This window comes from Pongo abelii, chromosome 1 (assembly GCF_028885655.2).
Source record: "Pongo abelii isolate AG06213 chromosome 1, NHGRI_mPonAbe1-v2.0_pri, whole genome shotgun sequence".
In the NCBI taxonomy this organism is placed as follows: Eukaryota; Metazoa; Chordata; class Mammalia; order Primates; family Hominidae; genus Pongo; species Pongo abelii.
In genome coordinates this window covers 87,876,053-87,899,549 of record NC_071985.2, presented here as the reverse complement: position 1 = coordinate 87,899,549, position 23,497 = coordinate 87,876,053, and the positions used below count along the sequence as shown (strand labels likewise).

The following is a 23,497-nucleotide window of genomic DNA, read 5'->3' as shown; positions in this document are numbered from 1 at the left end:
AACATAGAAATGACTCCAGGCTTGAGGAAAAGCAGTTTTAGAAGTTATACCCAGCAGAGAATGGACTACAGCAGTTGTTCTGTACACAAGGTTCCAAGGTCCCTAGGAGTTCATGAAGATAGTGATAAGAAAGATGAGCTCATTGTAATATGAGCTTCATTTATGCATTTCATATTACAATTAGCTCATCTTTTTTATGACTACCTTCAACAAGGCCTTCTAGACTTCTCAAAACACTGGGTATCAGTTAGGTGATGTAATACCAGCTACCTCATGCTGATGAAAAGCCCTACTTGATTGCTCCCATTACCTGGGGGCGGGGGAGTTCGATGTGATTGATGGACTATATGGTGTCAACAGGTGGCCATGGCTGACCCGAAGTCAGATCATCCAAAACACGATGAATGTTAGACTTGAGTATAAGGTGACAATCACAATTAGATTAAATTGTAGCCCATGGTGGTGGGATGCTTGAGGCCCACTGAAGTAAGAGAAGCAGTGTGCTGAGCCCTTCCCAGCCTGAGCTCTGAAACTCTAAATAAACCACATCACTCATTTCTGTCCTTGAAAGAAAGCAAAAGCTGACATCATCAAACCATAATCAGTTATCCACCTTTGAGGCCATGCCCTGGAACCCTGCATGTGTCTCTTCCTCACAGCCTGCATGGGTGGCCTGAGACTCTACATAGGAGCAGGCTTCTTTGTCCTCTCTCCTCTCCTAGTTAAACGGTGGAATACTGGGAACTAGGGTCAAGTTCCCTTCTTGGGCTCTTAAAGCAAGAGATTAAATACCAAAACAAGAAAAAGGAAGGAGCCACAGAACAGACCCAAGCACGTGAGGTCTTTGGAGTAAGTCTGGGAAAGTCTCACCTTAGATTTAGTTGGCTGCCAACTAGTAGTGTTCCAGAGGAGCTGGGTGCTGAGCTTCCATTGGTTTCTGCTGTTTAGGCCGTGGCTTCCAAGCCTCATGTTACCACTGCCCTTGGTCTGCAGGAGCTCCAGGGAAACTCAACATTTGCAGCAGCATTCAAAAAAGAAAAAAATGATAGCCGAGTTCCTCTTAGTTTGATGGACCCATTGAACATTTGATCATGGCTGGCAAAAGATTCTGAAGCATATTGACTACTTGTGTTTCACATGGGAGGGAAGAATTGGGGCTAAGTCCATAACTGGCATATTTGCTATCTGTCCTTTCAGTTGACTGATTGTTTCAGAACTGTGGTGACAGTTTCTGTTTTCTGGAGTATTTCAGAAAGGGGAAATGTCTTTGCACTCATTTGTATGTGCATATCTGAACAACTTTAGATTTTTCTGTCTCTTTCTTTGGCTGCTTCGTGAGTTTCTGTCCACACGCCCCTTGCGCATCCTCACCCACCATGTTCTTCTCCTTTCTCCTTCCCAGAGCCAAGCTATGAGAATCGTTCGGACGGTGGGGCAGGCCTTTGAGGTCTGCCACAAGCTGAGCCTGCAGCACACGCAGCAGAATGCAGATGGCCAGGAAGATGGAGAGAGTGAGAGGAACAGCAACAGCTCAGGGGACCCAGGTAGGCACTGCGGCTTCTGCGGATGTGGGTGGGGAGGCGGTGCACACAGTAGGCTCCGGTGGATCACTGCCCTGACCCCCAGGCTGTGAACTCATTTTAAGAAACATTTAATTTTTTCCGTTTCTCTCTAAATTCTAGATTCTCTTTAAGGAACACGTATTACTTTTATAACAGAAATTAAAGATGTTTAAATTATTAAATGAAGAAGTATTTAAACTGGATATCAGGGAGAGGTGGAGCTGCTATACTACCAAATCTGACTTCAAAGAAATTTTCAGTAAAAAAGCACCCCCATAAAACAAATTAGAAAGAACATAAATTTATAATTACCTAGTTTGTTTTATTAAATTTCTAACTTCTGTAGTTCTATAAGCCCCCAATATGGATAGTGTTTTAATATCCCTCATTAAAAGTCAGGAAGGAGGCCGGGCGCAGTGGCTCAAGTCTGTTAATTCTAGCACTTTGGGAGGCTGAGATGAGCAGATCACTTGAGCCCAGGAGTTCAAGACTAGCCTGGCCAACATGGCGAATCCCTGCCATGTTGCCTGTATTTTCTACTAAAAATACAAAAATTAGCCAGGTGTGGTGGTACACGCCTATAGTCCCAGCTACTTGGAAGACTGAGGCAGGAGAATTGCTTGAACCCAGGAGGCGGAAGTTGCAGTGAGCCAAGATTGTGCCACCACACTCCAGCCTGGGCTACAGAGCTAGGCTGCCTCAAAAAAACAAGTCAGGAAGGAGACAATAAATGTGAAAAAATGAAGTATGGGCAAGAAAAAGAGCAGGTAAAAAAAAAATAGTTTATGTTAATTTTTAACAGGGGAAACCCAAGAAAATAAACTGAGAACTATTAGAAATAATAAGAGAATTCAGCTAGAAAGTCAAAGTTCAATAACACATACAGATATATCTGTGATTTTCATATATTCCAAGAACAGCTGGTTAGAAGTCATAGTGGAGGAAAAAAATCCATTAAAATAACAATTTAAAAAATAAGATACTTATGAATAATCACAATAAAAATGTGTTTGTTTCCTATGAAAAAATCTTAAATGGAAAGACATGCCATATTCTTGGATGGGAAAGTTCAACATCATAAAAATGTTAATTCTCTCTTTGTTTATCTATAAATTTAACATGACAATACAGATTTCTAACAGCAAAAGAGGCACTACAGTAAGCTACAGTATTCAAAACTCATGGGATATAGCTAAAGCAGCGCTCAGAGGAAAATTCAAAGGTTCAGTTATTTATGTTAACAGATGACAAATCATGAAAGTCAAATGAATTAAGCATCCCACTCAAAAAGTTAAAAAACAACAAAAGAAACCCTAGTCTGCAAATGGCAGCATTGCAAAGTGGCTCAGAGAGAAGACCCTTGCTTTGCATTGTAGCTGCACCAGTCACTGCCTGTGTGATCTTGGGCAAGTTCCATAACCTCTCTGTGCTTTAGTTTACTCTTCTGAAAAATAGAAATAGTAGTACTGTGTACTTCAGAATTATTGTCATAATTAGATAAACTGATACTTTTAAAATGCTGAGCCTGGTGCTTGGCACAGAGTATGCACCACATACATGTATGCTATTATTATTTTTAAGTAAATATGTGAAAATTTAAAAAAACAAGAATAGAAAAAATTCTGGAAAAGATGAATGATAGCAGAGGAGGAGTGGCTTTCCGGTAAAACTGTACTTATAATAGGTGAAACTCATGTTCAAATAAGTGCCTGAATGGATCAGAATAGAAACTCATATACAGACCCAGATGTGTTTGCAAATTTAGCATATGATAGAGGGGGAATCCCTATGGAGAAAAATGTGGAAATCCTTATTAAATTTGAAAATTCATATGCCTTTTGACTCCCAAATTTCTTTCAAATTCCCTTCTAAGAATTAATCCTAAAGGTAGACCCATACAGGTGTGAAATGATTTCTATATAAGGTTACATAGCAAAGAATTTGTTACAGAACCAAAGGATCAGAAACAGCAAGAGGGAACTTTTAAATAAATTACAATACAAGGTGGTACAAATAATGGAATACTGCACAACTATTAAGAAGAATGAGTTAGTTCTCTATGAACTGATTTAAAGCCATCTTCAAGATATTTTGCTTACTTAAAAACGTCAAAGTTTAGAATTGTGAATAAAGGAAAAAAATAGAATTGTGGGTATGACGTGCTACCAATTGTATTAAAAATGCATAGATTTAAATGTGTGTGTATATGTAGGTATATATGTATACACATGCAGGCACACACACATTTCTTATGCATGGAATATCTCCAGAATAGTACACAAGAAACTGGTAATTGTGGTTCATCCTGGGAAAAGGAACTGGGTGGCTGAGGTGGCAGGAAGATTGACTTTTCACTGTACTTTTATAGCCTTTATACTTTGGATATGTATTAGTTATAAATCTTGAAAACCTGACATTATTTTCATCTTAGTGCTCAGTTTCTATGTGACTAGAGGGAATTACTTTACTTCTCTTTTGGCTTACTCATTTCTATTAAGTAGTGACATTCTATTACTAATGACAGCATCTCAGTGATCTTGACTCATAAAATATTATCACACAGATGGAGCCTTGCATTTTGTCATGTACCCCTGGCCAGTCTCAGTTTTAGCAGGCCATAGTACTAATGTGATGTAAACCTCAAAATTTTTCCATCTCTGTGATCTAGGGCTTAGAGATAAAACAGAGAGATAGAGGTAGACTTTGGCGAATATTTTATGTATCTCTGCTGGTCAATTTTTAGAGCGTAATGGTGACGGTTTCCTATAAACCTAATATGGAGGACACATCAGACCTCTAGCTGGTTGCTTGGCTCAAAGAACAGAAACCAATCTGCTCACTTCTGAATTGGAGGATTTGCCATAAGAACTGCCAGCTGGAGAAGATTGAAGTCTTACATTGTTAACTCTTCTTTGGTCATGCCCATGCCCTGTTGGTGGCCTGACTGGCAGAGAGCCACATCCTAACTCTCAAAAGCTTTTAAACCCACAGTCACATTGGCAGCCAGTATACACATGTACAAAGAAAGTTTAACCAAAAAGTAAAGGATATTTTCTCCGGTGAAGACACCTGTTCCTGGAGTGAAAGAGGTTGGATGCAGAGAGGATGCCCAGAGGTTGAATGTTTGAACAGTTATTATCACAGAACAACCATCAGAGGAATTTAATCTAATCTCCAAGTAGTTAATCAGAACCTGTCACTCATCTGCTGGCCACAGAGGTCAGGGTTATATGGTCTGGCCAGGTGGAGAGAACCACCTGGATAGCATTTTATGTAAACAACACCAAGGGCTAGATCTTACTTCCCTTTTGCAGTGGGAGCTGCTCTCTCCTTGCACTTCTGCCCCTCCAGTGGTCTGCTGGGTGGAGCGGGTTTGATGTGATTCACGATTCCCTGGGGACTCAGTGGGGATTCCATAAGGATCACTTCCTATACTTTTCTTTCAGTCCTACTTCCTTCACTCCTCCCTTGTTCCCTGAGCTCCTTCCTGCCCTGAACATATAGTAAGTATCGTGGACCTTTCAGCCACAGTCAACGCTGTTCCCTCTGCCATGGGTCCCTGCCTTCACCTCCATGCAGACATCTTACTCATCCTTCAAGCCCAGCACTGTCTTCTGGGAAGCCTGACTTTCACCTCCCACTCTCGTTCAGAAAATTTAAACCCTTTTTTTCTGGGTTCCTGTGTTTTCTTCACTCCTGGCTGATGCCGTTAACATTAACATTTAGTCTACTGTGTACCAGACGTATAGCATAGCGTCCTCTGTCTTTAGTGGAGTGTGAGCTCTGGGAGAGTAGGGACTTCCCAGCACAGTGAATACTTGTTGATTAAACTGACAGAGTCAGTGAGTGTGGCAAGGAGTACATACGTTTTAGTCATTGTCAACAAGTGTTCGTTAAATGCTTACTGTGTGCCAAAATGAACAGAGATTAAGGAGAGATTTCAACTTTTAAGCAGACCCTTTTGATGAGGAATGATGACACTTGGTGTCAGGGGAGCAGGTAGAATTGAGGTGAGACTGGGAGGCTGAGCAGAGTATTGATGAGAAGGTGGTGACAGTGACCATGGCTACAAATAGAGGCCAGTGTGGTCACACTCCTTGATTGTAACAGATGATCAGCTTGGAAACAACAGGCATACCAGCTATGTTTCTCTCTCTTTTATATTACCTTTTTGGAGATAGTTTTCCCAAATCACATTACTATACGTGAGACCTCAGCTGCTTGGCTTCCGTATACTACTCTTCCTAAGAAAAATGGAATTGATATTCTACATGAGGAAACGTCTGGGTCCATTCTAGAAAAGCCCATCAGGCCCCGTATAGTTTCTTCAAGGTTTAAGATGTCCAACAGAGCGCTGAGTCTCTGCAAGGAGATCAAGCATGGGCTGGATGTGTTAAATAATATAAAGGGAGGCAGCAAGGGCTCTCCCCTGCTCTTGTAGGTGAGGAGAGGGCCTGTGGGGTGATGAAAATTGTGTTAGGGACATAGAAAGAAAGAGAAAGACAGAGATGGCTCATGGGCCCATATGGCAGAATTCCCTCTTCCTCCAGGTAGGTCGGCCTTTGCTCTGTTAAGACCTTCAACTTTGCCGGGCGTGGTGGCTGGTGCCTGTAATCCCAGCACTTTGGGAGGCCGAGGCGGGCAGATCACCTGAGCTTGGGAGTTTAAGACCAGCCTGACCAACATGAAGAAACCCTGTCTCTACTAAAAATACAAAAAATTAGCTGGGCATGGTGGCGCATGCTTGTAATCCCAGCTACTGGGGAGGCTGAGGCAGGAGAATTGCTTGAACCCAGGAGGTGGAAGTTGTGGTAAGCCGAGATCGCACCATTACACTCCAGCCTGGGCAACAAGAGCGAAACTCCGTCTCCAAAAGAGTGGGAAAAAAAAAAAAGACCTTCAACTGATGGGATGAGGTCTTCCCACCTTATGGGGGAGTAATTGGCTTGGCTCAGAGTCTACTGATTTAAATGTTAATCTCACTTAAAAAAATACCTTCACAGCAACATCTAGAATAATGTTTGACCAAATACCTTGGTACGGTAGTGGCCTAGCCCAGTTGACACATAAAATCAACAACCACAGAAATGAAGAGACAGAATGGAGAGAGAGTTGGAGCCGTGGGCTAGAGGAGCCACTGAGGGCTTGGGTTCCAGCACTGGAACCGCTGGGACTTGAATCCTGACTCTACCACCTTTCAGCTGGCGAATCCTCAGCAAATTTCATGCTCTCTCTGGAGCTTCGTTTTCTCATCTGTCTGGTATTGTGAGAGAATATGTAAAGCAGCATGGTGCCTAGCATGTAATATGCTCTCCGTAAGTACCCACTGTTTATCGAGTTTTCTAATGTTACAAGTACCCACTGTTTATTAAGTTTTCCAATGCAGACTCCAGAATACATGATCTCATCTGTACAGTGAGGGAGCTGGACAAGGCCTCTCCAGTACTGATTTTATGACGGGTCCAAGTGAAATGATTAACTGGACGCCCTCTGGTTAATTGTGTAGTGCCGAGGCCATGAGGCTAAACCATACTTTGAATCTGAGCATTTGGAATTTGCATTTGGTTCTGGGATTGGAAATGTTTCTTATCAAAGAAGGCTGTTTACTGCCTAACCCATTAGTCACTTCCTTTTTACAGCCCCACACATGTTTTCACTGTCTATAAACTGCTAGGAATATGTTTCTTCTCACTGTAAATGCTTCTCCCAGAGCATTTTTGACTCTACTAAGATTGTTGTCTGATGGCGCACCTTGAGCTCCCAGAGTTGAACTGTTGGCTATTGTTTTTTTTACAAGAATCTCACTTTCATGTTTGGGAGCTTTTCATTTAGTGCAATGTTTATCTTTCCAGTGGAGCTGCCCCACCTGACATGTCAGCAGGCCCTCCATTGTGCAGAAAAAAAACATGTTTACTCTGAGGAGCTGGAAAGTGCTGTCTTGTCATGTCTTTTCATAATTTTCAGCGGTGCTTTCAATGATGTTGCTCACTTTCATTGTGTGCCTCTTCCCTCTCTCCCTCTTTGTGCCTGTCTTTCTTTCCTCCCTGTTCTTACTACTGTTCCCTCCCTGGGGGAGTTTTATCTTTTGTATCATTTGGCAGCAGCTGCCCTTGGCCATACCTGGGACTCCGAGCCAGGTGGGGCCACTGTCCCTGTGGCACTTGCCCTGTTGTGCCCTATACTGCTTCTCTGACTCCTTCTGGAGAGGGTTTCCTGGGTGAGACCCTGTTCCCCTGGAGGTGACCCTCCTCCCCCAGCTGCAGACAGTCCAACATGGGAAAGGGCTTGGAGCCTTTTGGTAAAATATACCTTTTTTGAAAATAAAACTTTTTTAATTTAATGTGAGAAAAGCACCTAACATCTACTCTCTTAGCAAAGATTGTGAATATGATATTATTAACTAGAATCCTCGTGTCGTACGTTAGAGTTCTGGCCTTATTCATCCTACGTACCTGCAACTTTGTATCCTTTGACCTACATCTCTCCCTTCCCCCCAATTCCTGGTAACTACCTCTTAGTTATGATGATAAATCAGTTAATACAGGTTAAGCATCCTTAATCTGAAAATCCAAAATCTGAAATGCTCCAAGATCAGTAACTTTTTGAGCACCAACATGACACCACAAGTGGAAAATTCCACACTTGATACCTTTGCTTTCTGATGGTTTCATGTACACAAATGTTGTTTCATGCACAAAATTGTATAAAATTATCTTTGGCTATATAAGGTGCATATGAAACATAAATGGATTTCATGTTTAGACATGGGTCCCATCTCTAAGATATCTCATAAATATGCAAATAGGCAACTCTAACATCTGAAACACCTGTAGTCCTAAGCATTTCAGATAGGGATACTCAGCCCATACACATAAAACTAGTGCAGTGCCTGAAGCATAGTAAGTGCTGTTTAAGTTTAAGCTGTTATTGTTGCGGTTTCAAGGCAAAAAGTGGCCATTTCAAGCACTTTGGGACTGAGCTTGTAACTCCTTTCTCATTTGACTGTACCAATCTGGCTAAACCGCAGTTCTACATTAACTCAGGAGTATTTTTTCATTTTTGCCCTGTGACACTGAACAGCACTGGAGAAAACTGCCACCCACAGACTGATTACACATTTGTGATCCCCAAACTCAGCCAGGGCTACTTCACCATTCAGCATCCCTGCTTGTCCCCAGCTTCTGTCTCAGTGGACAGTGACCTTCTCCTGTCACCTGCCTCTGCATTCCACCTCCATCTCACCTCCTCTGGAACTTCAAGCAACTGGTTATCTCATGCTCCTGAATCTTCACCCAGATTATCTGCTATTGCTGACTTTCCCTTCCTCGCCCAACTGCAGATAGATAAGGTCGGGTCTTTCTTATCTTAAAAGCAGAACAAAATTAAGCCTTCCTTGTCCCTGTATCTCCCTCTGACCTACGACCTTATCTCTCTCCTTTCCTTGGTAGCCAGGCTTCTTGCACAGCTTGTCTATACTTACTGTCTATTTTCTTATTTTCTCCCAGTCTTTCTGTCCACTCTTGATATCTTTTCAACCTCCAGTAATCTGGTGTGTGCTGCCCTGCCAGCCCTTCCTGAAGTTACCAGGCAGAGGTTCCTAAGGGCCACCTTTCTACCTCTTAGTTATGATGATAAATCAGTTAATACAGGTTAAGCATCCTTAATCTGAAAATCCAAAATCTGAAATGCTCCAAGATCAGTAACTTTTTGAGCACCAACATGACACCACAAGTGGAAAATTCCACACTTGATACCTTTGCTTTCTGATGGCTTCATGTACACAAATGTTGTTTCATGCACAAAATTGTATAAAATTATCTTTGGCTATATAAGGTGCATATGAAACATAAATGGATTTCATGTCCACTCTTGATATCTTTTCAACCTCCAGTAATCTGGTGTGTGCTGCCCTGCCAGCCCTTCCTGAAGTTACCAGGCAGAGGTTCCTAAGGGCCACCTTTCTCTGTAGTACTCAGCCCCGGGAATGAAGTGCACCCTTGCAGCTTCTGGGGTACCCCCACCCCACACTCCTTCCCTCTTGACTCTGCTAGCTGCTTTTCAGCATGCTTTGTAGGCTCTACTTCTTCTTCCTCTTTTTTTTTTTTTTTCTCGAGACAGAATCTCACTCTATTTCCCAGGCTGGAGTGCAGTGGCATGATCTCAGCTGACTGCAACCTCCGCCTCCTGGGTTCAAGCAATTCTCCTGTTTCAGCCTCCCAAGCAGCTGGGATTACAGGCATGCACCACCATGCCCAGCTAATTTTTGTATTTTAGTAGAGATGGGGTTTCACCATGTTGGCCAGGCTTGTCCCAAACTCCTGAGCTCAGGTGACCCACCCACCTCGGCCTCCCAAATTGCTGGAATTATAGGTGTGAGCCACCGCGCCCGGCCTACAGGCTCCTCTTCTACCTACCCCTTATGTGTTGGAATTTCTCCTGGACTTGCCTCTGGTATTTTTTTTTTTTTCCTGACATTCCATGATTTCAACTAAAGTTTATCTTTAGGCCAGGCCTTTTTCCTGAACTTTCCATTCATGCACTATAGTAATCTACAGAGCCTGCCATAATAAAATGCAGTAGATTGGATGGCTTAAACAACATTTATTTCTGACAGTTTTAGAGGCTGAGAAGTCCAAGATTAAGGTGCCAGCCAATTTGGTTCCTGGTGAGGACTCTCTTCTGGCTTACAAACAGCTGCCTTTTTGCTATGTCCTCGCAGGGTGGAAAGAGAGGGATCTCCTACATCCCTTCCTATAAGGGCATGAATCCCATCATGAGGACTGCATTCTCATAATCTAATTACCTCCCAAAAGCTTATCTCCAAATGCTATTACACTGGGGGCTAAGACTTCCACATATGAACACCAACATTCAGTCCATAACATACCCAACAGTCTAATAGGTATCCCTACTTGACTGTTACACAGACTCTTACAATGTCAACAGGTTTAAAACTGAACTCATCTTCTTACCTGCAATCCTGCTTCTCCTGGATTTTTCCTATAGGATGCCATTCTCCACTCAGTCATCTGAATCAGATATTTTAAAACTCATCCTGCACATATCCCCACCGCCGCCCCCACCACAGACAAGCAAGCCCTGTGATTTCTGCCCCCTGACAATCCTTCAAATCTATCTCTTCTCCATGTTATTGCCATTGTTTTCACTCAAGCCCTCATATTTTCCACCTAGAGTATCGCTTTCTGTCATTGCTTCTGAATCTATCCTCCATACTATATCTAGAGTGAAATTTTGAAGGATGAAAATGTTTTGGTATTACCTGCTTTCAGTCCCTCAAGATAAGATGCTGACTCTTCCTGGTCAGGTCCCTCTCTATGGGACCACTTGCATTGCCTGACACGCCATGGACTTCTGCCTCTGTGCCTCTCTGCCCCTGCACCCACGCCCGTCCAAACCTGAGAGATTTTCTGATTCCACCTGGGCTTCTGGCGAGGCCCTGTCCAAACCCTCTGTGTCTGGGGCTTCTTAGTTCTTGTTATTAGGATCTCCAGGGATGGGAAGTAGATAAGCAGCTTCTCCTGCAGCCTGTTCTCCTGTTTAGCTACCCTGTCACTACATTACTTACTTTGTCAGTATTTATGGAACACTTTCTCTGTGCCAGAGAAACATTTTTAGGAAACATGAATGAGACACAGCCTGGCCTGAAGTCTGTAAGGGAAGATTGATGGCCAGGCACATCCAATATCATGTGCTAAGTGCACAGAACACTGCAGGAGCCCAGCTTCTCCTGATCACTGACAGAAATTTCACCCTGCTTTTTCCTGTACAGGCATGGAGAACCAAACGCTTAGTTCCCAGCACCACCCACCTACCGACCCTCTATCTCTCAGGCTAAGCCCCCAACCATCAAGATGGTCACTTCCGGGTGCAGGATGTGGTAGAAAGCAGGCTGCTCCCTGTGCTCCCCGCCTACTGGCTGACCAAGGGGCAGAAGAGCTTCCCCTTCCCTGCCCCCACTAGCCGCAGTCAGAACCATCTTTTCTGTTAAACACCTTTGCAGCCCTCCACAGGACTGTCTCCTCAGCTCCTGGAGTAGCCAGGAAGAAAACCAAGCCCACTGTTTACTTTCTAAATGCCAGGCTTGTTTCCCTTGATGACTTGTGTAGGTTTGCATAGGAAAACTTCTTAGAACAATTTGTTCTGCAAGGCAAGCACTCAAATGGCCAAGGCCTGGTTGCCTGGGCTAGCTTCAGCACTGGGGCATCAGCTCTGTGTCTCCTGCTTTACATCCACCTGTTCCATTTTATAATTGGTGTGTGGTCTCTGAAAACTCATGAGAAATCTTATTTAAAGACGGCAGTAATTAACCTAATTGCAAATATAGAAAATGAAAATATTTCCTATGAAATGCCCAGGAGTTGTCAGATGTTTTTACAGAATCCCAGAAATAGGATCAAGGAAGGAAGATAAGTAAGAAATAGCAGGGCTTTCATACACTGGTATTAAGCAGTATGCTGTGCCTGTGGTTAAATATTAAATAAAGACATGGCCATTGTCTTCAGTGGAAAGGAAGAAATGTGGGAAGTAGAAAAATTAGATAAGGAAGCATGGAAAAGCAGCCACCCCATCTCTCTCCTTCTCCCCGTGCCACTTCCTACAGGCCTCTTCCTGGCTTCTGCTGTTGGTGAGAGGATCAGGCTCTGAGAGCTGGGAGATTGATACTGTGTTAAAATGCGGCCTCACATCTCCCTGCCTTATTCCTCAGTCATGGAACCCTACCTGTCCATCTAACTGAGCCTCTAATTCTGTAGTTAAAGAAACAGGGCCCAGAGAGTGAGGTGATTTGCTTCTTGTCCAGCAGTTCATTAGAGGCCCAACCTCCTCATTTCTGGACCCCCGGACCAGGGCTCTTTCCCTTGGCTGCTTCCGTTCCTGACCTGCGATGACATGGGGATGACCAGCATCCCCTTCTTCCAGTGTACCTTGTCAATATATGCCTGTGAACCTGGCAAAACTTTTACATCCAGGCTTGAGGAAGTATTGCTTTTGTTTCTGGACTTTGAAAAGATACTAAGATGAGAACATCTTACTGGGCTGGAAATGCACTTTAATGTACTTGAGTGAAAAGATGTGTGAAAATGTTACAAAGCCAGTGGCATCCCTAGGCTCAACATGCCTGAAAGCTAAAGTATTAGGAAAGGAGGACTTTGTTCTCGGTGTTTTCATTCTCTTCCCTCCCTCCCATGTTGTTGCTGCAGGCCGCCAGCTCACTGGAGCTGAGAGGGCCTCCACGGCCACTGCAGAGGAGACTGACATCGACGCGGTGGAGGTCCCACTTCCAGGGAATGATGTCCTGGAATTCAGCCGAGGTGTGACTGATCTAGATGCTGTAGAGAAGGAAGGAGGCTCTCACACAGGCTCCAAGGTAGGCAAGAGATGGCCCATCTGTGTGATCTGCACACGTGTGCCCTCAGGTCATCAGTCACTTCCTAGCCCCTGCCAGCTCAGCTTCTGAGTGAGGCACTCCATGGCACAGTGGCGGTGCCAGAGCACGCTTTACTGCCTTTCAGAGAGTCTGACTTCCAGAGGGTCTGAACACTAGATGCTGCCACAGGCCAGGATGCTGTGGAGCTGATTCCTGACACACATCGCCCTCCTCAAATCCCACCAATATTTGGTCTCCTACTCCCTGGCACCCTCTTCCCTTAACAGCATCTCATCTTTGCGCAGTATTTTGCAAGGCTCACTCTGGCACACACACACACACACACACACACACACACACAGACTCCCCTGTGACTTAGCTAATAGAGCAAAGTCAGTTTGGGCCTGCTCTGCCTGCAGTAGTGGTGGTATACCTTTGGTAATTCCTATGGATAGCACTATGGAGTCTGGAAATTGGCCCACTGGATGTTAGAAATTGAGAGACCACCTTAGTCATCATCAGCTCCAACCTAACATCATATACGTGAGATGACTGCGTCATCTGGGGGTTCCTAATGTGATCCAATTCAGAAACTAAGAACTTGAGACCAAATTCCAACCTGAAGCCAAACCTAATTAAAAATGTTTTAAACCCAGAAGCAAAATTACTGACCAATAGCTCTACCCTTAGATTCCCAGGCGGCTTATATCATGGCACCTCTCTTTCTTTAACATTCATATCTTATCTCACACGGAGGTTTGGAGGGCAGTTGGTTTCTAAACTAGCTGCCTGACGTTTCCTTTGGAACCAGTTTGTCCTCTACAAGTGGAAATAGCCCTGTGTCACTGGGGGCCTTCCTTGTGTATGTCTGAAGAAGTCCCCACAGCAGAACTGCCAGAAACAAAATATCTTTCTCTGCCATGGAATTCTATGAATCATAGAAGCCATCTTGGTAAAACTGTCCACAGGAGAGGGAGACAGAAGGAAAGGAGGGAAGGACACAGGAACTTCTTTCATCTAACAGGATCTCTCCAGATCATTATATAGTTTAGGATCCAAACTTCTTTGCCAATGGTTCTCACCAGAGGCAGTGGAGGGCAGGAGGTAGCCCCCTCACATGGCCCCTTCCACCAGGACCCAACTCCATGCTTCTCCCAACAAGGGAGAAGGGACATCTCAGATCCTGGAGGAGGGAGCCCTAAGGACACAGCGGAGTAGAGGATTGAAGCTGTCTCCTTCCCGTTATCATGGTAGGGTGGACGGAAGCTACGTTTTCCTAAAATAGATTCTTCTAAGTCTAGAACCTCAAGGAACTCGGTGACAGGGTATCATTGGAAGTGGTGGGCAAGAGATGGAGCAGTATCAGCCATCAGTCTCCCATCATGCGGGGTCAGTTACCGAGGTGTCCCCCTGCGATTTTCTGACTGTGTGGTATCAGCTCAGGCACCATTTCCTGTCTGGGCCTCTACTCCCATTTCCATTGAAGATATAGTGCTGTCAGCTTATGGGTTGTAAGTGCGCCAATTTGCTCCTCCTGAGTGCGTGCCAAAGAGAGCGAGGCCCCTCAAGATGGCTCCTGCCGAGTGTCATGTCCTGTCTGCTCCTTCTCCTCCAGGTTTCGCACCCCCAGGAGCCCATGCTGACGGCCTCACCCAGGATGCTGCTCCCTTCTTCTTCCTCGAAGCCTCCAGGCCTGGGCACAGAGACACCGCTGTCCACTCACCACCAGATGCAGCTCCTCCAGCAGCTCCTCCAGCAGCAGCAGCAGCAGACGCAAGTGGCTGTGGCCCAGGTTCTCCTCAGCCTCCTCCCTACTTCGCAGGCTCCACTCTCATGGGCTTGATGCACCTTCCCTAGCGAGGGGCTCAGGGCAGGTTTAAAATCTAGGGAGTCATAAGGAATCGCTCATGCTATTGGATCATTGCTTGTTGGGGAGTGGGGGCAGCGGGAGGGGGATAGATGGGGGATGCAGTTGAAATGGAGAGGCACATTTTGGTTTTCCATGTATTCCCTGCTCTGAGCTGGGCTTGGCTGGCTTGGCTGAATGTTGTTAATGACTTGAACTGACCAAGGGAAAAGATGCACACAATTCCACCCTTCCTTTCCTGCCTTATTTTCCTGATGTTTGGGGTGGAAAGTGATGTCTTTGGAGTCAGAACAGTTGTGGCTTTATGATACCACTCTTAAAACAGCTTAAAGTATGAATTTGTGCCAAACACCGTTGTAAAAAGACTACTGCCCTAGCATCCCAGTCTCCATGTCTATAACAAGTTTCCCAGCCTTCATTATGATCTACTTATCCCAGGCAGTATTTGATTGGAATTCATTATTGTAGGATTTAACTTACAGGAATTTAGATGTATTATTTGAGCCATAATTAAAAGAATTGGCTTAGATCTCAGAATCAAGGTGGTGTTTGTGCCCCAAAAAACTTGTTGGGGGGCTGCTGCATTGTAGGGGAGGGTGAGCTGATTTCCCTTGCTGCTTTCAGCAGGGATTCCTCCTGTTTGCTTTCTATAGAGGGCGCTGTAGTCCACATCTTTCTTGGGAAGTCTGAGCTTCCTCTACCACGGGCACTCAGGGAATGGTGAAGACATTCGTTCATACCCAAGGCTGAATCCTGAGGCGAGAGGCAGGATCAGGGCCTGATAAGTGCATGAAGATCTTAGGAGAGGGGGCAGTTGGGGCTTGGGAGAATTGGTAAAGGATCTGGAAAGGCAGCCTGCATCAACATTCTAAATTTGCTTGACCAGACTGTTGACCACTTAGGTTTTCTGCATGCTAGAATGGCGGGGAACAGACTTCTCCAGGGAGCACTTATTGCTCTCTGTTATGTCTTCTCCTTACTCTTGTCCTGGCTCTTGAGTGGACTGAATCATCCAGCCAAAGATATCCTTTCCACCTTTCCACCTTGAGGAGGCATCCGGCGGCCTGGCCATAGCAGGATCTGCTATGACTCAGGGTTTGAAGAAGACCTTCTTGTAACATGGTCTCTCCTGACCTGGGCCTGAGATGCAAGGCTCATGGATGACTTTTGCAGCCAGGTTTCAGGAGAGTAGAGTCAATGGGACACAGCTCTCAAGTTATTGTAGTCTTTTTAAAAAGTCTTACCATGAAACAAAAGGATATCTCGTGATGGTAGGAGGATTTGCAGGTGTTCCCAAAACAGCAACAGAGAGGGGTAATGTCATTAATGGCTTCTTATATTTGGAGAAAAAAAATCATTTCTCTTTGTCAAATAAAAGAATCCATCTCCTATAGTTAATGATGGCATAGCAGTCTGAGAATCCCCTCCCTAGCGTGACGGTTGACAGGAGCACAAAAACTAAGCACTGCAGCACGGGTGCATTCTCAGACTCATTTCATTTCCACAAGTTTCCCATTGAATACAGAACATAATACTTTTATTTTGCAGCGTATCAATTGCCAAGTAATTATTATTTATCTAGGAGTAGGCTTGATGCATATTCATGATATGATTTTATCAGGGAGGCATTTGAATTCGAAGTCACTGCTAAGTACTAGAGAGAAACTATTTGCAAATGTGTAATCCACACAAGAGTGTTGTGGTGGTGGAAGGAAGCATTCAATCTCCAAAGCAACAAGACATATAACTTATCACAGGTCTGCCGCAGTCAGGATGAACCACTTAAGAGTGGTTTTCTGGTATAGAATCAATTGTCAGTCTCCATGGGAAATCCTACCCTGGCCCTGTTTTAATTGCATCTCTCCTAGAAGACAATGAATCTAGGGGAAGGAAAGGGTGTGATATTAGAGATTTGCTTCATGAGCCTCTCTCGGTTCTAGACATGTCCACAGGCTGAGCACCCTTAGCCTCTCACTCACTTGGAATCTGTTGAATATAGTTGCCCTGCTTGACTCTCAATACAAGCAGTGTGGTGACCAAAAGGCCACCATAGTGCATCTGGGTCCCACATTGGTGAGATGACTTTAGGGAGAGTCTTAGGTTTCCAAAATCGTCAGATAGGACAGGACTTTGGGGTCATCTGATAGGTTCTTGAACATACTCCTGTATCTCTGTCTGCCATGCCCATCTGTCTCTGACTACCTTCTTTCTGTTCACATCTTGCTTTTGCTGTCCAGTACCACAGCAGGGATATTGTACATTTCAGCTGGCTTTCAGCTCTCCTGTCCTGCAGACGGATTCGGTCCTAAACTGACCTTCAGTTAGAGGTTTCTCTGCACACTGTTCATTCTTTCACTTTCTTTGTAGTGTTTAATTCAAGGGCTTTTTATTAGTGTCTATATCCTTGGGTAAAAACAATTACGTAAGATGTAGCTGGATTAATAGGTGGGTCTTCTTGGCGTCTTTCACACATTTGAAATAGACCAAGTATAGCAAGCTTGGTTTCTCTACACAGGTGCGGCTGATTTCAGTTTCCAGCACGAGGTCAGCTCTTACTTGTTCTGTCAGACTCTATTGCCACCAAACTGCAAGGCTTCTGTCTGTCTTTATTAAACTACCAGCAGTCCCCAGAATTCCAATGAGTAAAACTGTGACCTCAGCCTTTCAGGTGGGAATAGTTTCCTTCTCTCGGAGAGCATCCAAATCCTCCTATGTTGTTCCTGGATAAAAATCTAAGGATAAAGACAGTTTCTTGCAGACAAGTGTACCCTTGATGTCACTTGTTGCACTATTTATGTCCCCCCTCCTCCGCCACCCCCATTTCTTCCCACAGACCAGTCTAGTTCTGCTGTTGCCATGGGGACCAGGCTTAGGTTTCCTTCACAGTGTCCTGATTTGGTCTAAGACCGCAAGACCTCTCCCAGCCTCACCCTAAATTGGTTATGAGCTGGTCTCAAAGGGGCCTGCCCTGACCTTAAAGGTATATGGGCAAAGGTGGTATTCAACCAACTCTTAAGTATTTCCAGGTTAGACCTCAGTGTGTAAATAGTGAATACCCAAGTCCCTCTGACCACTCTTCCGACCCAGCATGAGGCTTGCCTGGCTGCACTAGCTTCCTGCTTTTAGGTGGACCAGAAGTTCAAGGGTGTGAATGAGAGTATAGCTAAGCCTCGAATCGAAGCTGGGATGTAGCTGGCACCTGCATGGCCGTGGGCTGGGCCGACATAGTCTCAGGGCTGATCTGGGCACTGTGGCTGATTGGCAAGTGTTAAGTAGGCCAGGTCTATTCACAGTTTGCCAATTCCCAGCCTTGTTCATGAGGAAAGTGTTAGTACAGTTCAGTATTGCTATTTAAAGATTTCTCCTCTACCTGCTGCCACTTCTGCTCGTTCAGGAACAAGGAATTGGTTATTTATGCTTCGCAATCATGTATGCTGTAGTTAGAGGAACAGTGCTAACAAAACTCCGCATCCCCACCCCAGACCCTCTATTTAGCATCTGTCCCTGTGGCTTCTCCCAGTCCCCAGCACCCTGGCGTGCACTGCCCAAGTCCCTGCCATGTGCATGCTGAGACAGTGGCGCCTGCCTCTGCTTCTGTGTCCAGTGTGTGGTGGGGCAAATTGCTCTGTGGTTCTCTCCACTGCCATTTCCATGTGCCTGCTACTCCCTAACTTCAGCCTGGCCCTGCCCTCACTTCTGATGGAGGAGCTGGAGTCCAGGCAAGTAAGCTGGAGAGTGAGGGGGCCAATGGTCTGGTGTGGCTGGGTGGGTTGAGGGTGGGTTTCAGAGTTTGGGAAAGCAGTGTAGAGCTGGAGGGTGCAGGGCTGAACTTTTTTGTGTCATGATGAGGCCAGAGTGCAGAGCTAGACATCTGAGCCCTGGCACTCCGGGCATGGCCTTAGTGTCACATCACTCTGTGCCACATCACTGACTTAGTATGTAAGTACAATATTCATTGCCAAAGACAACACAGTTCTGCAAAGGAGACACTAATTTGTACCTTTCCAGAAAGAAATATGGTCTACTTTTACAAAAGGGGCTTAATTCTTTGAAAGAAAAGTGTGCTAAATACAAAAAAAAATCCCATCTGGTGGGGAGGAGGTGGTGCTCTCTGCCCGTGTTGTATGAATGAGGAAACAAAGCACAGAGGGCTGTAGCAGACTGCCCAAACCAAGGCTTCACATAATGCTGCCTCGTTTCAGTGCTTCAAGTTCGAGCCTACATAGTTATAAAACGTTGCGCCTCAAAGTTAAAAGAAGTCCAGGCTATTTTGTCTCAGTGTGGCCTGGTTTGGGCTCTCCTGCAGCACAGCCTGCCACAGCGTGAGGTTTGAGCCTTATGCCCAGTACCACTTTTGACAGCTGCAGAAGCAGAGGGCTCATTAGTGCTGGCTCAGGCAGTGGCAGCAGTGAGTGCTCACATATTCACAGGACTTGAAAATACCTGAAATAGTGTAACTGGGTTTACAGAGGTAAAACTATTATTTAATCTGGTACAAGGAGCATTTTCTCATGGCACTTAGTGCCAATGGATCTGCGATGGGAAGCATTTGAGTCAAGGGTCTTCTTTTAGGTATTGCTGGTATTCCACCATTGGAACTTGGGTACCTGCAAAAAAAGCTTTCAACTTTTTTCCTGGCTTCTGTAAGAGGGGACTTTTCCTTCACCCTCAATTCTAATTCTCTGACTTCACAATGGGGAACTGAGAGTTTTCTTCAATGAGCCATTAACAAATTGCCCCTAGTACTGACCACAATGTCAACCTGGATGTGGAATTATCAACTGTCTCAGCCTCAAGCCAGTCCTCTCGGTTGACAGATGGAGAAACTGAGGTCCAGAGAGAAGTGAGTTGTCTACAACTGCCTAGGGAGTACCCAAGAGACAAGCACTCCAGCTCCTGGTCTGGTGCATTCAAATGGCCTGTCCTGTTGGGACGTTCAGACTGGGAAGCAGGAAACTGACGCTGGGCTGGGCACGGTGGCTCACACCTGTAATCCCAGCACTTTGGGAGGCCGAGGCAGGTGGATTACTTGAGGTCAGGAGTTTGAGACCAGCCCAGCCAACATGGGGAAACCCCGTCTCTACTAATAATACAAAAATTAGCTAGGCATGGTGGCGGGTGCCAGTAATTACAGCTGTTTGGGAGGATGAGGCAGGAGAATCGCTTGAACCCAGGAGGCAGAGGTTGCAATGAGCTGAGATCATGCCACTGCACTCCAGCCTGGGTGACAGAGTGAGTCTCAAAAAAAAAAAGAAAGAAAAGAAAAGAAACGAAACTGACTCTGCAGTATATGTGCAGAGAGTCCTCAATAAGTGCCAGTTAGAGGTATGCAGGATTCTCTACTTTCTTTGTTTATATCCGCTGAAAGACTTTGTTCCACATTTCTCTCTGGTTGGTTTGGTTCCAAAGAAAATGGAAGATGAATAATTTAGTAATTTTATTTGCTCAGTAGGTTCCTTTCGAAGACACTCTTTGTTGGGATAAGTAACGGTACTCATAAGTGCAAGATTAAGCTTACCCTTCTCTGAGGCTTATCTGTGGGCTTCCCACAGCAGTTGTCCTGTTCCTTAGAACCAAATAGATTTGGGGGACCCCCAGCTGAAATTTCTCCATGCCTCCCTTTCCAAAGAGGAGAAAACCTTAATAGCCACCCACCGTCTGATATCCAGATTAAAATATTATTGAAATTTCTTTCCCTGTTGAGTGGATATAGGAAGAAACAAACTCAGTTTTTTCCTGCTATACTGTCACAACATACTTCTATGACCAAATGTATGGGGCTTTTTCCCACACACCAAGCAAGCAAGCAGTTCCGCAGAGGACACACAGTGTCCTCTAACTCAGTTTGATTCTGATACTATCTACCTGGAAACAGCATCAGATCCCACAGTTTGAGGGCTCAATCCCACAAGACTCCCCCATTGCAGACACGAGTCACAAGTAATAGTTTGTCACCTACACCTCTGACCAAGTGGCTCTAAATTGGTGTTTCCACTACCCTCTCCTTGGACTCAACTGATTTGCTAGAGCAACTCACAGAACTCAGGGAAACGCCTACATTTACTGGTTTGTTTTAAAGGATATTATAAGGGATACCAATGAACACCAGATGGAAGAGATGCATAGGACAGGGTCTGTGGGAAGGGCGGCAGAGCTCCCATGCCCTCCCCATGTGCACTACCCTCCAGGATCCTCCAAATGTTCAGCTGCCTGGCAGCTCCCCAAACCCAGTCCTTTTGAGTTTTTAATGGAGGCTTTATTTTGTAGGCATGATTGATTACATCATTGGCCACTGGTGATTAGTTTAACTTTTAGCCCCTCACCTCCTGAAGGTTGGGACATGGGACTGAAAAGTCCAACCCTCTAATCATACCTTGGTCTGTCCTGTGAGCAGCCCCCATCCTGAAGCTTCCAGGGGTTCCCCAACCACTAATCATCTAATAAGCATACAAAAAACACTCTTACCACTCTGGAGATCTCAAGGGTTTGGGGAGCTATATGTCAGGAAACAGGGATGAAGACCAAACATGTATTTCACTGCATCACACCTGTTCTCACCCCTCCCCAGATCTTCTCTCAATTAATATGAGACAAAAAAATGAGTCTGACTTCTTGACCGAAATATCAGTTCTGTCCTTAGCAGCTTTATGGAGGACAGATTTAGTTTAAATTCCTTAGGCATTATGCCCCTGTGGCTCCACTCAATCAGAAATAGGGTCAACGGCAAGGTCAGGGCCTCCAGTCTGGGCAAGAGGGAGGCAGCCACGGTATCCACAAGTATAATTCTCTGAGTGCTGGTTGCTGGGAGGGGCACACCCTGGGCCAGCAAGTCACTTGGCCAAGGGTGGCCGACTGTGAGGTAGCACTGCCCTTTACTCCCTAAAAAGATGTGAATCTCTTTGGAGCAAACTCCTCTTCAGAAATTTGAGCACTTGTTTTCTGAGCAAGGGAATCAGCTAATGCTTTTGACTCCCCATCCATCTTCCTGCATCCTCGTCCCACCTCTCCTGCCCCCATCACCTGGCTCTGTCTTTACCCACACCATGGTTTTGGTACAAGAACACCCTTTTCCCCATAAGCTACATTGGTCCAGGCCATAAAAATTCATTAGTTCCCTTTCTTCAGGGGCCTTCTGAAACCCTCCCTGGAGAACCCTTTATTCACTTCTTTGCACAAGAATCACGTATGTGTGAACACTGGTATTGGCCTTCTAATTCAGTTTCTTCAAACCAGGGTCCGGTCTGGTTGCCCCTGTCTCCTCCCACTGAGTTTTATCTCCACGTAAGTATTGCTCACCAAGAACAGAGCTGTTGACACCACTGGGCCTCAAGCATGCTGAATGCATCGCTGCCAGCTGCTCTGCCTTAAGAAGGTTGGAAATTGATGAGGGTGCCACAAACTGTTCACCTGAACCCTTCTGGGCTGGTTGGAGGAGGCCCTCTCATGAGTCAGTCAGCAAATGTTTAACCCCCGCCAGGTGGTCCTGGTAATATGTGATATGAATCATGGTCCTAGATGTCTGCCACAGCAAATAAAAAGGGAAGACAGGGAAAGAAGCTGCCGCCTACAGAGTGGCTTGATGACAGCTGCCTCACTAATTTAAAAAGCCATGTGTGGTGCTTCCTATTTCTCACTATGTTTGGGTGAGTCAGGGAGGGAGAAAGATTATATGGGCTTCGTTGTGACACTGTTCTTAGCCAGTGGGTCAATAGATGAGTTTTGGTTTTGTTTTTTAGAAGACGGGATGACAAAAGAGTGCCCCCTTCCACCTCCAACATGGCATGCCATACTAGGTGCTGAAGGAGTTCTCTAAGCAGTGATGGAGCACCATGCGTGTGTGTGTGTATATGTGCACTTGTGTGTGTGTGTGCACGTGTGTGTGTGTGGCAGGGCTAGGGGGTTGATGGCTGTTTGCTGCCTCTTGCCCTTGGTATGGGGCCCAGAGTGGTACCTTAGTGATGCATCATGGCCCTCCCTTAGGACACACAGCTTCACAGTGCCAGTGAACCCACTCCTTTCGGCTCCTCCTCTGGAATGATAAGCCCAAATGCCCATTCTGCCCGTTAAGGGCTTCTTCTTGAACTGAATGTGGAGGGCATCTCTGGTCCTGGCCATCTGCCAGCGACTCTCATGTGCATTCATGTCCCTCTCTTCTCTCTGTCCTGTCTTCTCTGCCGCTGCCTCTTCTCTGCAGGTACACTTGCTGAAGGACCAGTTGGCTGCTGAGGCTGCGGCGCGGCTGGAGGCCCAGGCTCGCGTGCATCAGCTTTTGCTGCAGAACAAGGACATGCTCCAGCACATCTCCCTGCTGGTCAAGCAGGTGCAAGAGCTGGAACTGAAGCTGTCGGGACAGAACGCCAGTAAGCCAGTGCCCTGTCCAGCCCCGCTTCCTCTGTGAAGGCTCTGGAAAGAGTGTCACTTTCCTCAAGTTTTTAGTGGTGCTTTCTCGGACCCCTGACCTGCCCCTATATTCCAGCAGAAAACATAGGCAGCTTTGTTTCCCCATTAGTATACTTAATGAATTATAGAATCACATGCCCCAAGGAGATCTCGGGTGCCTTCTAATCCAGGCCCAGGGCTGGACTTTGAATGTCCCCAGAGTCACTGCTATGTGCTCATCCAGTCTCTATTTGATAGGGGCTCAGGTACTCTATGTTCTAGGGCAGCCCATTTCTTTCTCAG

General features: G+C 45.5%; 1 protein-coding gene across 10 annotated transcripts in view; it reads left to right on the top strand.

Annotated features, from left to right (window-relative positions):
- C1H1orf226 (chromosome 1 C1orf226 homolog) overlaps positions 1-23,497 on the top strand; it is a 319,795-nt gene that overhangs the window by 275,388 nt on the left and 20,910 nt on the right. For all 10 annotated transcript variants that reach the window (XM_054526420.2, XM_002809868.5, XM_054526412.2 and 7 more), the window contains 4 exons: positions 1,403-1,544; positions 12,782-12,948; positions 14,564-14,740; positions 23,010-23,175. In XM_054526420.2, coding sequence (XP_054382395.1) covers positions 1,403-1,544; positions 12,782-12,948; positions 14,564-14,740; positions 23,010-23,175 — 652 coding nt within the window. The remainder of the gene's footprint in view (positions 1-1,402; positions 1,545-12,781; positions 12,949-14,563; positions 14,741-23,009; positions 23,176-23,497) is intronic.